Here is a 17,264-nt window from a genome sequence, read left to right on the forward strand (position 1 = left end):
TCCGGGGCTGATGGAATCTGACCGGACATCAGCACCGCAACCGCCGGACTTTTGAAACTCACCCACCTCCAGCCCTAATGAATCTCCTCTCCATGTGCTTTTCCGACACCGCACCACCAACTTAAGCCTTGTCCGACGACCTCATTGGGTGTAGTCTCATTGGATGTACTTCTCCGCGTGGCAGACAGGGGTTCAGTCCGCGTGGACGTCCGCTCCGGCGGGTCTGAAGACGATGAGGCTGGGCCGGGGGCTTGAATGCCTGCGTATATTCTACATCGCAGACATATACATACGCTCTACGATCGCACCACTGGACAAATCCCCATCATCCGATCATTTGTACATCCCTCCTCCAACTTCAACAGAATTCAGGCCGACTTGCCGTGAATAGCAGTGACTCGCTATTCCCAAACACTCCCCACTCTTTCAACAACAACACACAAAGAAAATGTCTCCCTCCCTTCCTGAACCCATCGCCATCGTTGGCTCCTCCTGTCGGTTCCCCGGCTCGGCCTCCTCCCCCTCTAAGCTCTGGGACCTCCTCCGCCAGCCCCGCGACGTGCGGCGAGAGTTGAATGCCCAAAACCTCAACCTCCAGCGCTTCTACCACCCGTCCGGGGACACCCATGGCTCGACCGACGTCAAGGGCCAGGGCTATCTGCTGGCTGAAGACAGCCGGCTCTTCGACCCGGCCTTTTTCGGCATCAGCCCCTTCGAGGCCGACACCATCGACCCGCAACAGCGCATCCTGCTGGAAGCCGTCTACGAGACCTTCGAGAGCGCCGGTTACACGCTGAGCCAGATGCGCGGGTCGCAAACCTCCGTGCATGTCGGCGTAATGACCGACGACTACCACGACATCCAGGTGCGCGACCTCGAGAGCATCCCGCAATACACCAGCACGGGGACCTCGCGAAGTATCCTGGCGAACCGCATCTCGTACGTCTTCGACTTGCACGGGCCCTCGGTCACCGTCGACACCGCCTGCTCCAGCTCTCTGGTCGCCCTGCACCAGGCGGTCCAGAGTCTGCAGCTCGGGGAGGTCAGCTGTGCGGTGGTGGGCGGTGTCAACCTGATCTTCGACGCCGTCATGTACGTCGCCGAGTCGAAGCTGCACATGCTCTCCCCGGATTCGCAGTCGCGCATGTGGGACAAGACCGCCAACGGCTATGCGCGCGGCGAGGGCGCCGCCGCCATCCTACTGAAGCCGCTCAGCCAGGCCATCCGCGACAGTGATCACATCGAGGGCTTGATCCGGGGCAGTGGCATCAACTCCGACGGTCAGAGCCAGGGAATTACCATGCCCACCTCGGCGGCCCAGGCGGCCCTCATTCGGAGCACATACGAGCGGGCCGGCCTCGACCCCATCAAGGATCGGTGCCAGTACTTCGAGTGCCACGGCACAGGCACGGCCGCAGGCGACCCCGTCGAAGCGGAAGCGATCAGTGAGGCCCTCCTCGGGGAGGGAGCCTCCACCGGCAAGAAGACAGGCGACGAGGGCTCGCCCCTGTATGTCGGCTCGATCAAGACCGTGACCGGTCACCTGGAAGGGTGTGCCGGTCTGGCCGGTGTCCTCAAGGCGCTGGTCTCCATCAAGCATCGCACCATCCCGCCCAACATGCTCTTCAATGAGCTGAACCCCAAGATCGAGCCATACTACGGTCCCATGCAGATCGCGACCGCGCCCATCCCGTGGCCCAAGCTCGCCCCTGGGGTGCCTCTTCGCGTGAGCGTCAATAGCTTCGGATTCGGCGGTACCAACGCCCACGTTATTTTGGATAGCTACGACACCCCAGAGCAGGAACCCATTGCACCCGCCGCTGAAGGCAGTGTGACACTCGGGCCCATTGTGCTCTCCGCTCACTCCGGCGCCTCACTCTTGGGCAACGCTGAAGGACTTCTGCAGTACCTGCAGGAGAGCCCGTCGGTGGACTTGTCAGACCTGAGCTACGTGCTGCAGACCCGACGGACAGCACACCGGGCGCGGGCCTTCTTCTCCTCGCCCACATACCAGGGCTTGGTCAACAGCTTGCAGAAGTTCATCACCGACAACCAGAAAGTGGCCAAGAAGGACACGATTGGGATCCGCCACCAGCCGATCAACCCCAGCGAGACGCCCGGCATCCTGGGCGTGTTCACCGGCCAAGGCGCCCAGTGGCCCGGCATGGGCCGCATGCTGCTGGACCACTCGCCGCTATTCCGAGCAGTGCTCGACCGGTGCGATGGCGTGCTGCAGGCACTGCCCGACCGCCCCGAATGGCTCCTCGTAGACGAGCTGCGCAAGGATGCCGATACCTCGCGCGTCGGGGAAGCCGCCATCTCCCAGCCGATATGCACCGCCATCCAGCTCGGTCTCCTGGAAGTGCTGTTTGCCAGCGGGGTCGACTTCGACGCCGTGGTCGGCCACTCGTCCGGCGAGATCGCCGCCGTCTACGCTTGCGGAATCATTTCCCTAGACGCGGCGATGCAGATCGCCTTCTACCGCGGCAAATACGCGGGTCTGGCGCAGGGCCCGAACGGGGAGCGCGGCGCGATGATGGCCGTGGGGATCGGCTACCACGAGGCGCAGCGGTTCTGCAAGCAGCCCGAGTACCAGGGCCGGATCAGCGTGGCGGCCAGCAACGGCGTCCAAAGCGTCACCCTGTCCGGCGACAGCGACGCCATCCAGCAGGCCAAGGAGCACTTCGACCGCGAGAACGTGTTCGCGCGCCAACTGAAGGTCGACACCGCCTACCACTCGCACCACATGCAGCGCTGCGCCAACCCGTACCTCCAGTCCCTCGAAGCCTGCAACATCCAGATCCGTCGCCCGCGCGACGGCTGCTTCTGGAACTCCAGCGTCCGTGGCGACACCGAGCTGCTGCGGGGCGACCTCCAGTCTCTCAAAGGACCCTACTGGGTGCAGAACATGGTGCAGACGGTGCTGTTCTCGCAGGCGGTGCGCTCGTCGATCTGGCACGGTGGGCCGTTCGATCTCGCCATCGAAGTCGGCCCCCATCCCGCGTTGAAGGGCCCCACGGAGCAGACCCTGGAGTCCGCCTTTGGCACCGCCCCGTCGTATACTGGTGTTCTCAAGCGCGGCGCGAGCGACGTTGAGGCGCTGTTCGACGCGATCGGCTTCATCTGGGCCCATCTGGGCCCGCAGTTTGTCAGCTTCGCGGGTCTCCGACGCGCCTTGGTGCCGGAAGGCAGTCAACACGCCCCCCGACTCTTGAAGGACCTCCCGTCGTATTCCTGGGATCACGACCGGGTCTACTGGCGGGAGTCGCGCATCTCGGCGCGATTCCGCAAGGGCAATGATGTCTTCCACGAGCTGCTGGGCCGACGCTCGCCCGACGACACCGATCGCGAGCTGCGCTGGCGCAACGTCCTCAAGCTCAGCGAACTGCCGTGGGTAAAGGGTCACGAGATCATGGGCGAGCCCCTGCTGCCCGGTGCCTCGTACGTGGCGCTGGCGTTCCAGGCCGGGCAGGCGATCGCCGCCGGCAAGCCCGTGCAGTTGATGGAGGTGCAGGACGTGGAAATCCGGCGGCCCATCGTGGTGCCGGATTCGCGAGAGGGCCAGGACACGATCTTCACGGTGCGGCTGCTGGAGAGCGGCGACCCCAAGGTCATCGAGGGCCACTTCTCCTACTGCTACTGCTCGGACCCCAGCACGGGCGCCATGGTCCACACCTGCGAGGGCCGCCTGATCATTCACCTGGGCGAGGCCGCAGACGACGAGCTGCCCCCCAGCGCCCCGTCGCCGCCCAACTTGCTCCCTGTGGACAGCGAGGAAGGCTATGAGGTGCTGGCGCAGGCGGGTCTGAACTACACCGGGATTTTCCATCGCCTGCAGGACGTGGAGCGCCGGCTGGACTTCGCCGAAGCCAAGGCCGAGTGGTCGACCGAGGAGCTGCGCGGGGGATACGTCGTCCACCCCGCGCTGCTGGACGTGTCCTTCCAGAACCTATTCCACGCTCGCGCGGACCCCAGCGCCGGCAAGCTGCCGACCAGCGTGCTGCCCGTGCATATCAAACGCGTGGCCGTGAGCCCGAGGGTCTCCCTCGGCGCGGAGGCCGGCACCATCCGCACGGTGACGCAGTCGTTTATTACCGCCCGCAACGGCCTGTCGCTCAGTGGGGACATCCATATCTATGATGGCGTGACCGGAGAAGCAGCGTTGCAGGTGGAGGCCCTCTCGGTGAAGCCCATCGCGCCGCCGACGGCCGAGCAAGACCGCCGGCTGTTCTTCGACACCGTCTTCATGGCCGACCCATCGCTCTCGCTGCTCGAGCCGCTGCGCGACCCCGTCGACGTCGAGCGCGATACCGCCCTCGTGGCCGACATCGACCGCGCCGTGCTCTACTACGTACAGCGGGTGCTCGAGCAGGTCGACCCCAGCGAGGTGGCCGGGCTCTCGTGGTACTTCCAGCGCATGCTGGACTGCTTCGAGCACTGGGTGCAGGTGGTCCGCGAGGATTCGCACCCGCTGGCCCAGAGCAGCTGGCTCGACGACCGCATCGAGATCATTGAGGAGATCTTCAACCGCTGGCCCGGCCAGATCGACATCGAGATCGTGCGCGCCGTGGGCGAGAACCTCATGGACGTGCTGCACGGCAAGACCCAGATGCTGGAGGTCCTGATGAAGGACGACCGCTTCGGCCGCATGTACTACGAGGGCTGCGGTTTCGCCGTCGTCAACGCCGGCATGCGCAACGTCCTGCAGCAGATCTCGAACAAGTACCCCCAGGCCAACTACCTGGAGATTGGTGCTGGAACGGGTTCCACGGTAAGGATTTCTGTGTTTACACATTTGCGTTCCAATTGCTAATCACGGTCTTCTAGTCTCACGCCATCCTGCAATCCATCGGCAAGAGCTTCGACACCTACACCTACACCGACATCTCCACCGGCTTCTTCGAGAACGCTGCCAAGCGCTTCTCCGAGTTCGCCAGCAAGATGGTGTTCAAGACGCTGGACGTGGAGAAAGACGTGGTCCCGCAGGGGTATGCCTTGCACTCCTACGACGTGGTCGTCGCCTCCAACGTTCTGCACGCCACGGGCAGCATGGAGGTCACTCTCGCCCACGCCCGCTCGCTGCTCAAGCCCGGTGGCTTTCTGCTGCTGGTGGAGATCACCGGTATTGAGATCATGCGCATCGGCTTCTGTATGGCCGGCCTGCCCGGCTGGTGGCTGGGCGCGAAGGAAGGCCGCCGCTTCCACCCCGGCATGACAACCGAGGACTGGGACCGCACCCTGCAGGATACCGGGTACTCGGGTGTGGACCTGGTCTACCACGACCTGCCAGACGCCGACAAGCACTGCATGTCATTCATGGTCAGCCAGGCGGTCGACGAGACCGTGCTGCAGCTGCGCGAGCCACTGGGGTACATCAACAGTGTGCCCCAGACCGACTCGCTGCTCGTCATCGGCGGCCACAGCCTACCGGTCTCGAAGCTCACAACCGCCCTGCAACGTCAAGTGGGACCCTCCTGGCGCAGCCGCGTGGTCGTTGCCCGCGATCTCGAGACCGTGGATTTTTCGCGTCTCTCATCCCGCATGGATGTCGTGTGTCTGCAGGAGCTGGACGCCCCGCTGTTCGCCGTGCCCGTCACCCAGAAGAAGCTCAAGGCCCTGCAGGCGATTTTTCTGCGCGCGCGCAACGTGCTCTGGGTCACTAAGAGCCGGCGAGCCGAGAACCCCTATCAGAACATGTTTTTGGGCATGTCGCGCGCCATCTGCAAGGAGCTGCCGCAGGTGTCCATCCAGTCCTTGGACGTGGAGTCAATCACCAATACTAATCTCACCGCGCGGACGGTCCTGGAAGCCTTCGTGCGGATGAAGATCTTGTCGGCGGTGGACGAACAAACGCCTCTACTGTGGACCCGCGAGCAGGAGGTGGTCATCGACGGGGACGAGACCCTGATCGCCCGTCTCCGTCCCAACCAGGAGCTCAACGACCGGTACAATGCGCGCTACCGCACGGTCACGAAGCCTGTGTCTGGCTCCAATGCGACGATCCGCCTCGTCCAACAGGGTGACAAGCTAGCCTTGGTCGAGGCTGACAACCGTGGTCTTGCTGATGCTGCTGAGGATGTGAGAGTGAAGACAGCTTTCTCACTGACAGTGCCCGGGAGTGACAAGCAGGAGACGCTCTACCTCACTGTTGGTCACCAGGTTGACGTGGAGACTCCGGTGCTGGCCATCTCGCATGTTGATGCCTCTGTGGTGAGCGTGCCCCAGACAGACGTCGTCCACATCGACGAGACGGCTTGTGACGCACTTGTCCTTGAGAGACTGGGCGACCAGATCTTCGCCGATGCGCTGTTGAGCGCCGTCCCCGCCGGGCAATCCGTCACTTTTTACCAGCCTCGGCGCGGTCTGGCCGCTGTCATTACTGCCACGGCTGAGCAACGTGATGTTGAGGTGTTCTTTGTGTGCTCATCCACCGCAGACGCAGAGGCTCCCAGCGATTGGATCCGGATCCACCCCCACAGTTCTCCACGAGTCATTCAAAGCCTGGTTCCTCGCCAGGACTCGGTCTTTGTGAACTGCTCGGGTTGCACGGACTATCTCGGATCCAGTATCCAGTCTGCACTATCGTCTCCTTGGACAGTTCCGAAGCTCGACAGTGGGGTGTTCCAGAAAGGACTCGACCTCCTGCGAGCTCACGGCTCACTTGCTGCAGGATACGCCGCTCTGCAGGACCGGCTCTTCACGTTAAATGCAGCATTGCCTGTGTCGGGTGAAATCACCGTTTTGAACGTCGATCAGCTTGCACGCGTTGATGCGTCGATCCTGCAAACCACACACATCACTTCGTGGGGTAAAGCGACTGATTCTCTGAGCCTAGTCGTCCAGCCTCCCGACCTGACCACTCTGTTCGATCCCGCCAAGACATATTTGATGGTTGGTATGGCCGGTGGTCTCGGCCTGTCGATTTGTGAGTGGGCACTGAAGCACGGCGTGAAGCACATGGTCATAACCAGTCGAAACCCGAACATCCATCCCCGCTGGCTGGCGGATGCACGCCACCAGGGCGCCAGCGTGCACGTCGAGTCGATGGACGTCACGGACCGGGCGTCGGTCCAGTCGACTGTGCAACGGATCAAGGACACCCTGCCTCCGATCGCCGGTGTCTGCAACGCGGCCATGGTGCTGACGGATCGGATGTTCGTCAACATGGACGCGGACGCGGTCAATCGCGTCCTGAAGCCCAAGGTCGACGGCTCGAAGCACCTGGACGAGGTGTTTGCCGACACTCCGCTGGACTTCTTCGTTCTCCTGTCCTCCTGCGGTGCGACCATCGGTACCCAGGGCCAATCCAACTATCACGCTGCCAACATGTTCATGTCCGCGCTGGCCGCCCAGCGTCGCGAACGGGGGCTGGCCGCCTCGGTCGTCCACATCGGCTTCGTCACCGATGTCGGCTACACCACCCGGCAGGAGCGGGCGATTTGGGAGATCTTCGCGCGCCTGCAGTTCAAGTTCATCTCCGAGATGGACGTGCACCACGCATTCGCCGAGGCCATCATCTCCGGTCGGCCGGACAGCCACCGCCCATGCGAAGTGGGCGTCGGTATGGATCCCCTCACGGAGCCCCTGCCGGCCGGCCACAAGCCCGCCTGGACCTCTGACCCGCGCTTCTCGCACTATCTGCCCTCCACCAATGTCCGGAACGAGGTGGTGGCTCGATCGGGCCAGGAGGACCTTAAGGAGCGGTTCCGCGAGGTGAGCACCGAGGCTGAGGCTGTGGAGCTCGCGCAGGAGGCATTCTCGGCCAAGCTAGAAACCATGATGCAACTGCCGGCCGGCAGCGTGTCAGTCCAGGTGTCTCTGATCGAACTGGGTATCGACTCGCTGGTGGCCGTGGAGATCCGCACCTGGTTCCTGCGCGAGCTGGGCGCCGACATCCCCGTCCTCAAGATCCTGGGCGGAGACTCGATCGCCCAACTGTGCACCAACGCGGCCAAGCAGCTGCTCGCCCAGCAGCTGGAGCAAACGGCTTCCTCCAAGACAGAGGCGGTCGAGACCGAAAGCACGACCGTGGACGAGTCTCAGGACTCGTCGCAGACTCCATCCGAAGCCCCCGAAACCGCCGAGACCAGCTCCCTTGGGGCCGCCGATCAAGACCTGTCGTCTGCAAGCAGCTCTCCCAGCGTCGCCGATCCCACCGACGAGAAGGACGGCCTCGAAGCCGGGGTGAACGTAGGACCAGACCCCCTCCCCGATGTGCGACGCGACGCTGACGATGATGACTATGGCCAAGGTATAATCGAGAGCGAACGTCTCTCGTCGGGCCAGTCACGGATCTACATCCTCTCGCAGTTCCTCAACAACCCCACCGCGTACAACCTCATGTTCCAGTTCGAGATCGACGGCCCCCTGGACATGGAGCGCCTCCGCAACGCGCTCGCCCTCACCATGCAGCACCATGAGTCCCTGCGCACCTGCTACTTTGTGCGCGAGGAGGACAATCAACCCATGCAGGGCGTGCTCGTCTCCCCCGTTGTGCGCTTCCGCCATGTCGCCGACGCGACTGCCGACGACATCGCCGCGGAGGTGACTTTAGCCAAGACCCGGGTCTGGGACCTCGCCCGGGGCGAGACCATGGAGATGGCGGTGCTTTCGACCTCCCCGCAGTCCCACACGATCATTCTTTCCTACCATCATATCATCATGGACACCACCGGCTGGCGCTTCTTCATCCAGGACCTGTCCTCCGCCTACCGCATGGAGCCCCTCCAGCACACTAGCAAGACCTATCTGGAGTACACGCGCCGACAGTTCGAGCACCAGCAGACCGGGCATTTCCAGGCGCAGCTGCAGTACTGGAAGAACGAGTACTCGTCCGTACCTCCCGTGCTACCCCTGTTGCCCATGTCCAAGACCAAGACGCGGCCCAGCACGCAGGACTTCCGCACCACGTACGAGTGGCAGGAGATCGGGCCGGAGGTCGCGCAGGCGCTGAAGGCCGCGTGCCAGAAACTGCGGATCACTGCCTTCCATTTCCACCTGGCGGTGTTCCAGGTGGTGCTCTCGCAGCTGGCGGGCACCAACGACCTCTGCATCGGGGTGGCCGATGCCAACCGGCTGGACGACGACTTCGCTGACACGGTGGGGTTCTTCATGAACATGTTGCCGGTGCGCTTCCGCGTGTCCGCCGACGCGCGGTTCGCGCAGATCGCCCAGACGACGGCGCGCAAGGTGCTGGGCGCGGTGCAGAACTCGGCCGTGCCGCTGGACATGATCCTGGACGACCTCCACGTGGCGCGCTCCTCCTCCCACACCCCCTTGTTCCAGGTCGCCGTCAACTACCGCCTGGGCGTCGTCAAGAAGATCCCCTTCGCCGGCCGCTTCCTGACCATGGCCGACGTCCAGGAGGCTAAGAACCCCTACGACCTCAGCTTCGCCATCATCGAGTACGGCGCCGACGGCTTCGTTCTGGAGATGGCCTGCCAGGAGTCCCTGTACGACAAGGCCGCCACCCGCTCCATCCTGGACACGTACGTGCGCGTCTTGAAGGATGTGCTGGCGAATACCTACACCCCCGTCGCCGACCTTCCCATCCATGCTCCCGAAGCAGTCCTGGCGGCCCTCGAGCTCGGCCAGGGCCCTCGGGTGGACTTCCACTGGCCTGAAACCCTGTCGGGGAAGGTCCAGCTCGCGCAGGAAACCCATCGGGAGCAGTTCGCCATTCGCGACGGGAGCCAGGCGCTCACGTATGCTCAGCTCGCGGAGCGGGTGAACGCGATCGCTGCGGCTCTGCAGGCGGCTGGTCAAACGGCCGACTCCCGCGTTGCCGTCGTGTGCCAGCCCTCGGTCGACTTCACGGCCTCGATGCTCGCCATCCTCCATATCGGAGCGGTCTACATCCCGCTGGACGTCAGTCTGCCTCCGGCGCGGCATGCGGCCATCGTCGCCAGTGCGCGGCCCACTGCGGTGCTTTGCCATGCGGCCACTCTCGAGCGCGCGGCCCAGCTCGGTGTGGGCGCGGAGAACCTCGTCTTGCCGGCCATCAATGTGGATGAGGTCGAGGCCGCTGGCAAAAAGACGATCCCTTGCAATGCACAGTCCCAATCTCCCGCCGTCCTCCTGTACACGAGCGGCTCGACCGGCAAGCCCAAGGGGGTGGTGCTCTCGCAGAGCAACTTCGTCAACCACATTGCGCTGAAGATCGAGGCGCTGAATCTGCGTGCCGGAAGCGAGACCGTGCTGCAGCAGAGCTCGCTGGGTTTCGACATGTCGCTGATCCAGACCTTCTGCGCCCTCTGCACGGGAGGCACGCTGGTGATCGTGCCGTACGAGTCGCGCCGCGATGCGCTCCACATCACCCGGCTGATGCACCAACACCAGGTCACCATGACCATTGCCACGCCGTCCGAGTATCTCACCTGGCTGCACTACGGGCGGGAGTCGCTGGTCAGATGTGCCGGCTGGCGGTGGGCGTGCATGGGCGGCGAGGCGGTCCATCGCTCTCTGCTGCACGAATTCCAGCGGCTGGGTCTCGCCAACCTCTCGTACCTGAACTGCTACGGTCCGACCGAGATTACCGCGGCGGCCACGTTCAACCGCATCTCGCTGGAGACCGGTGAGGAGGATGAGCCTGAATCCCAGAGCATGGTCGGCAAGGCTCTGCCCAACTACGCCCTGCGGATCGTGGACGCGGCCGGCCGGCCTCAGCCGGTCGGATTCCGCGGGGAGATCTGTATCGGTGGCGCCGGGCTGGCCATGGGCTACTGGGCGTCCCCGGAAGAGACGGCGAAGCGATTCGTCACGGACAGAGCACTGCCATCGACAAGATGGTATTGCACGGGCGACCAGGGTCGATTGACGGCTGATGGTACGCTGGTTTTCCAGGGTCGGCTGGAAGGGAGCACGCAGGTCAAGTTGCGCGGGCTGCGCATCGAGTTGGAGGAGGTAGAAGGGGCTCTGCTGCAAGCAGGGGCGTCGCTGTTCTCGACGGTCGTGGTCACCGTGCGTGACGATGTCCTGGTGGCCCATGCGACGACGGTCGGTGACCGAACGGGTGAGATCGAGCCGACGGTGATCGCGGACCTGTTGGCGAACCTGCCTCTGCCGCAGTACATGTGTCCGGCCCAGGTGGTCATTGTCGACGAGCTGCCTCGCACTAGCAATGGCAAGATCGACCGCAACGCCCTGGCCAGCGCGCCGCTCCCGTCAGCGTCTCGGGCGGGTGATGCCCATCTGCACGGTACTGCGCCGAAGCTTAGCCTTCGTCAGGGCGAGCTCCGCATCCTCTGGGAGAAGGTCCTGCCGCCGACCACGCACGCGCTGACGGCCGAGTCGGACTTCTTCCTCGAAGGCGGCAACTCGCTGCGGCTGATCAAGCTGCAGCACGCCATCAAAGAAGCGATGGCGGTCTCCATCTCCACCCGCGAGCTGTATGAGGCCTCGACGCTGCGCCAGATGACCGCGCGGATCGACTTCCAGCGCGAGCACCAGGTCATCAACATCGAAGCCATCGACTGGGCGGCCGAGACGGCCGTTCCCGAGTCTCTGGTGACGGCCGCACGGGACGCCAGCAAGCGCTCTGCCATCCGCAGGAACGACGATCCAGCCATCGAGGTGGCCATGACCGGCGCCACGGGCTTTCTGGGCGGATGCATCCTGATCGAGCTGCTGCAGGACCCTCAGATCCACAAAGTGCACTGCGTGGCCGTCCTGCCCGACGAGCAGAGCCACCTCCCGGCCCACGACAAGATCATCGCCTACACGGGAAGTCTTTCCTCGGCGACGCTGGGGCTCAGCCCGTCCGAGTGCCTCGCCCTGCAGGAGACCGTCGACGTGGTCATCCACGCCGGCGCCAACGGCCACTGCCTGAACAACTACGCCTCTGTACGGCAGGCCAACGTGCATTCCACTCAATTCCTGGCGTCCCTGTGCGCCCCGTCCGCCGTGCCCCTGCTCTACATCTCCTCCAACCGAGTCCCCTTGCTCGCTGACAACAACACCGCCCCGGTGCCTGGGCCCGTGGTCGCCGAGCCCCCGACCAGTGGCGCCGAAGGCTACACGGCGTCCAAGTGGGCCAGCGAGCAGTTCCTGCAGCGGGCCTCGGCACTCACGGCGATGCCCGTGGAGATCCACCGCCCGTGCGTGGTGATCGGCGACCAGGCGCCGACGTCGGACGCGCTGAACGCGATCCTGCGCTACTCGCTGCAGATGAAGGCCATCCCGCGCTTTGCCAACGTGGAGGGTTACTTCGACTTCAAGCGGGTCGAGGAGGTGGCGCGCGAGCTGACCGCCGCCGCCGTGGACATGAGCCGTGGTCGTGGCGCAGGGCCGCAGGAGGGCGGTTTCCAGCAGCAGGTGCGCTTCCGGCACCATTCGAGCGGCAACAAGGTCGCGTTTCCGGCCATGGTGGCGCATATGCGCACGCTGTATGGAGAGGAGTTCGCGGAGGTGGAGTTCATGGAGTGGATTGCGCGGGCCCTCGAGGCGGGGATGGATCCGTTGATCTCCATCTATCTGGAGAGTTTGGTGGAGAAGGGCGAGACGCTCCGGTTCCCGTACATGGGCGAGACGCTGGCTGCTTAGATGGGGGATTCTTCTTCTTCCGTTTTGATGGTTTATTGATGGTTTTAGTCCTGAGTCGGTTCCAGTGTTTGGTCAGGTGGTTGTCTGTCTTTCTTTGTGGGATTAGCGAGGCGTTGTGATGGTCCTGCGCATCTCTCCATCCGCGTCGTGTTTTATATTCGAGCCCTTAGGCCGTGTAATGTGTTGCATGAGTATCGACTTTCATCTCATTCTTCTTCTTTGAATAATATGCGTAGGGCGTAGGCTCAAGGAAGGAAGTTTTTCTTTGTTTAAAATACTTGCCCACATGGTGGTGACAGGAGAAGAGAAGAAGGTTGACATGAAGTGCAGGCGAAGCTGAAACCGAAGGCCGAAGGAAGCCTTCGGTAGAAAGTCACGTGGCCGAACCGCATACTGTACAACAAACACAGTCTCTATGGTTTACAACACTTAATGGCTTTCCGAGGCGATCATCTCACTTTTACACTGTTTCTCTACACGCGCGAGTCCCAATTCATGTTCGCAGCTGCCAATTACCATCTACGTTGGAGATATTGGGTGAAATCACGTGAGGACTGGTACTCCAACGCTGCCTGAGGCAGTAACACGCGCCTTTTGGTTGGAATTTCAACACGTTGTTTATCTCCTTATCTTCAGTACCCCCAGTCAATGGGAAATGTGCATGGCACATCAGTGCGACCTCAGTCACGTACATACTGACCGCTGGCATCCTCTCTCTAGAATGATTATCGATTTTGTAGTCACAGCAAACGAAGAAATGCAGAGCATCGCTAAACACCGCCTCGCCTGGGCTCGAAACCACAATATGCTCCGCCCATGACCCTGATGCTTCTTCTCTAAAGACGATTCGGGACTTTCTGTCTCTTTCTCTAATGGCATCTACTCCAAACACACAACATTCTCTCGCACCCTCTTCCTACCCCAAGATTCTACTCCCCCTTTGTTAGACAATGCGATTCTAACCCCCTCTCATCCTCAAGCAGGAGACAGAAACCCCCACAGGTCAGCCAGTTGCTCCAAAGAATCCCTCACGCCGGCCTGGAACCGCGTAGCCCGGAGGGCAGGCCGGTACTGCACGTCGGCGAGGTCGATGAAGAGGCGCAGGACCTCGCGGGGGCGCCGCAACTCGACCAGCTGGCCGTCGCGGTCGGCGATGATGGGCTCGCCCTCCTTGTACTTGATGAAGTTCAGCAGGGCGGGATGATCGGCGGGGACGTCGTTCAGGACGACAGACCGGTGCTGCGTGGGCACGGTGGCGCCGCGGTCGCTGACAGAGGCGGCAGAGCTGCTCATCATGGAGATGATGCTACTGGAGCTGGCGCCGCTGGAGCTGCTCGTGGTCGACGAGGAGGCGAGACTGGCGGCCTCGATGGGGCCCAGCATGAGGGCTGGCAGCCAGTCGTGCGGGTGGCGCTTCATCGACAGGAACATGGTGACCAGCGCGACGCGGTACACCACGGCCGACCACCAGAGCGGCTGGTCGGCCGGCGGCATCAGGCGCACCAGGCGCAGGATCTGGCCGCAATGCACGAGCGCCTCCTCCTCGCTGTCATGGGCGATGGTCGCCGGGCAGGCGCCCAGCGGACACGGGCCGGAACCCCGCGGGTTCGGGGCCTCCGGGCGCGCGGGGGGCCCGCGCAGCAGCGCCGCCTCGATGCTGGGAAAGCTTGCCATCGCGTTCAGCGCGATGAGGTGGTACATGACCAGCATGGCCAGGCCGGCGGGCGAGTTGGTGTTGGCCGAGTGCACGGCCAGGTTGAACCACTCCGGCAGCAGAGCCTGCACCTGGTCGAGCTGGGCGTGGATGGCCGGGTTGGACAAGCCCTGGGTGCTCTTGCGCCAGCGCACGGGGCAGTTGGGGAAGGACTGCAGCCACTGGCGCAGGTGGCAGACCATCCCGTGCAACGGGACGAGCAGCAGACGCAGATATTGCAGGGGCAGCCGCGTGCCTCGCCCGGGGCGCAGCTCGCCGTTCATGAAGCAGGTATACAGGTCGCGCAGGCAGATCGGGGGTTGCGTGGCGAAGATCTCAGGCGCCAGACGTGCCCAGTCGCCCTCAGAGCCCGCTTTCCACAATCGGTCGTCGGCGGGTAGTGACTCGGTCAGCGTGTCTACGGAGAAGCTGAGCGGAGTGTCGTAGAACAGGCTCCATTCTTGATCTGCTATTACCCACGCGTACGTGAGCCTGGCCGATGAAATCAGCGGGCAGCCTTATGAGGGCAGCCAGAAGTTTCAGTCACTCACCGCGAGCTCATCTCCTCCTCCTTCCATTGCGCCCATTGTTGGTTGAGCCCTAGAGTGCTGCTGAGAAGGCTGGGAGTGTCGCCGTTGTCGAGAGAAGGAGGCTTTCGGTGTAGTAACTGTATCGCTGCCGGTTAGTGTTCCCATTCGACTTGGGGTCATGGCTTATAAGATGAAGGACTTGCCTGAGTGTACATTTGTCGGTGCGCGCAAGATGTCTGTGACCAGAGAATATAAAGGTCAGCAGGTCAAATGGAAACGATGGAAAGAAAATGCGACACAAGGTGGAACTCACCCGCATGAGCCATCGCTCACCAGACCACATCCCCAGATAAAGCAGCAAGAGCGCGCAATGAGACACGATATCCGGCCTCGTGGTGGCCACGTCTCCCTCCATCATATCGGACAGTGCCGTGCGACACGTCTCCGTCAGCCCGGTCGCGAAGTTGTGCAGTTCTGGGGCCGGGGAGGCCGTGGCCCCGATCGCGATCATCAGCAGAAGCAGGATGCCAGCGACCTTGACGTCGTGCGGAAGACCACTCATGATGGTGTTCGGGTCTTGTTGCTCCCCACTCGACAGGCCAAAGTACTGCTCGAAGCAGGAGACCTGGGCTCGTAAGAGGTCGTCCAGCGCTTTGGCCGGAGGCAGGGTCACGATGGTGAGATTGAGCGGACTCAGTCTTCGGCCGTGGCTGCTATGTTCCCGCGATTGGACGTTTCGGGTCTGCATCAGTAGTAGTTGGGTCACCACCAAGAGGTTGTCGCGCGTGGTGTCCGTAATAGGGTCAACGGCCGGTGGTGTGGCAATCGAGGAAGCACTGGACTCCGTGCCGCTGGTGTTCCAGGGCTCCCGGGAATTGAGCGTCTGCTCGAATTGCTGCAGGCTGAGGCGCATCTGGCTGCTCCAATCTTCCCCCCAATGCCGTGGCTGCCCTGGACATAGCGACACCAACGGGCTGTTGCGCCCGCAACTCGAGGATTTGCGCGGCGAGTGAGTCAGGGGAGGGACGGTCATGGGCTCCAGGTATGATTCCCACAGGACATCGCTGGTGGAATAGCTGATGAGCTCGCTGATGAGGTCGAGGTCGGGTGTGGACTGCTGGGGGGCGTCCTGGTCCAGGACCATGGCCAAGGGCATATGTAACGATGACTCGGGCGTAATCTGCTGTAGCCACTCGGTGGACAAGTGCGTCGTCCCCTCGGTGCTGGGGTAAGGGACACTGGCTGCTTGGAGGCGTAATAAGCCATCCGGACTGCCGGTCTCCAGGTCGGACCCTACTATTACTGTGCTATCGGGCCCAGCTGGGTTCTGCTTCGTTGGTTCCGGGGCAGTCTGCTGCTCGTCTCCCCGCGGGACGTCGTCTGGCCGTAGCCTTCGTAATTGGAGTTCGGCTGGACGCTGCATGGCTCGCCGGGCAGAGCGCGGTTGGCAGACCAGCTGCTTACTGACGCATCGTGTGCAAGGCACCTGTGATACTCGTACATATGTTCTTGGTCAGTCCATTGTGCAAAGGAGCTGCGCTGGGACTGCATAGCGCGCCTACCTTGCGATCGCACCGTGCCTTGGCCTTGGAGCAATGCGAACATGCGATGTACCTAGTCTCGTTGGTCTTCATACTGATGGTATTTGTGAATCCAAGTTTCGGTGCTCCATCAAGAGGTGGAGCTGGGCCGCAGAAGAGAAGATATAGGCCGCAGATGCGGAGAGAGATAGCCACGTTCCTTGTAGTCTGCCTCAATTGAATTCCAGCGATCCTCCAAGTTGATCCTTCGAAGCCGTCAGCATTTCCTAGCTTCTCTACTGTGGTTGCGGCTACAGCCATTGGATCGACAGGGTGAGAAGTGTATCAATCTGGTAATCTTCAGCCTGGCCATGTATCGCCACATTTCAGTTTAGGTTTGCGTTGGTACCAGGGAGGCATATCTCTCTGGAGGTGCTTCTCGACTGTTCTCGGCGCAGTTTCGGCGATCCTGAATCATGGCAATCACATCACACACTCTTCTCGCAGACACAACAATGTTGGGTTCCAAATTTCGCCCCCATGATCCTTCCGCCTAGCCTCGACCAGCATCAACATCCATACGAGCGTTATGGAGGCCTTGTTTGACCCCGCGACTGTTAGTGGGGGCGGTGGCGCCGAGGACCCTATCTCACCTCGCGTGGTTGAAGCAGGACGGGAAAAAAAAATTGAAAAAGAATATAAAAAAAAGAAACAATAGGATTGAAACCATTTGTCATCTGAGTCTACCCGAAAACTTACTAGTCACCGATGTGAGAAGGCTGATAAAGAGAGGAGTTGAGTAGTCTCCTGCAGGATCTAGCCAGAAAGCACGTCAGCCCACGTTGTTCGTTGTTTTTAGCGTGAGGCTTCCCACGCGGCCAACGATGCGCCAAGATGGAGCGATTTCATCTAGGGTTACATTTACAGTACGGCGTGCTGTACATGGTTCTTTTTTCCACTGGGGATGAGGACCGTGCACTA

At 62.2% G+C, this 17,264-nt stretch overlaps 2 protein-coding genes across 2 annotated transcripts; one reads left to right on the plus strand and one right to left on the minus strand.

Moving 5' to 3' along the window:
• Positions 1–135: 135 nt before the first annotated feature.
• On the plus strand, positions 136–12,623 carry BO82DRAFT_194565 (putative polyketide synthase). Its single transcript, XM_025630547.1, has 2 exons — positions 136–4,771; positions 4,828–12,623. Exons 1-2 carry the CDS (start codon positions 449–451, stop codon positions 12,538–12,540), a joined length of 12,036 nt encoding a protein of 4,011 aa, XP_025486953.1. The 5' UTR covers positions 136–448; the 3' UTR covers positions 12,541–12,623.
• Positions 12,624–13,162: 539 nt separating this feature from the next.
• Positions 13,163–16,427, minus strand: BO82DRAFT_358805 (Zn(II)2Cys6 transcription factor). Its single transcript, XM_025636397.1, has 5 exons — positions 16,326–16,427; positions 15,077–16,249; positions 14,967–14,999; positions 14,785–14,900; positions 13,163–14,725 (listed from the first exon to the last, which is right to left on the minus strand). The coding sequence occupies exons 1-5, from the start codon at positions 16,395–16,397 to the stop codon at positions 13,516–13,518; spliced, it is 2,604 nt and encodes an 867-aa protein (XP_025486954.1). The 5' UTR covers positions 16,398–16,427; the 3' UTR covers positions 13,163–13,515.
• Positions 16,428–17,264: the final 837 nt, after the last annotated feature.

Source organism: Aspergillus uvarum (genome assembly GCF_003184745.1).
Source record: "Aspergillus uvarum CBS 121591 unplaced genomic scaffold BO82scaffold_78, whole genome shotgun sequence".
NCBI lineage: Eukaryota > Fungi > Ascomycota > Eurotiomycetes > Eurotiales > Aspergillaceae > Aspergillus > Aspergillus uvarum.

Coding starts and splice junctions, on each gene's coding strand:
- BO82DRAFT_194565 (XM_025630547.1), top strand. CDS start 449: ATGTCTCCCTCCCTTCCTGAACCCATCGCCATCGTTGGCTCCTCCTGT. Junction 4,772..4,827: donor GTGCTGGAACGGGTTCCACG/GTAAGGATTTCT, acceptor ACGGTCTTCTAG/TCTCACGCCATCCTGCAATC.
- BO82DRAFT_358805 (XM_025636397.1), bottom strand. CDS start 16,397: ATGAAGACCAACGAGACTAGGTACATCGCATGTTCGCATTGCTCCAAG. Junction 15,000..15,076: donor GTGAGCGATGGCTCATGCGG/GTGAGTTCCACC, acceptor CTCTGGTCACAG/ACATCTTGCGCGCACCGACA. Junction 14,901..14,966: donor ACCGACAAATGTACACTCAG/GCAAGTCCTTCA, acceptor GCAGCGATACAG/TTACTACACCGAAAGCCTCC.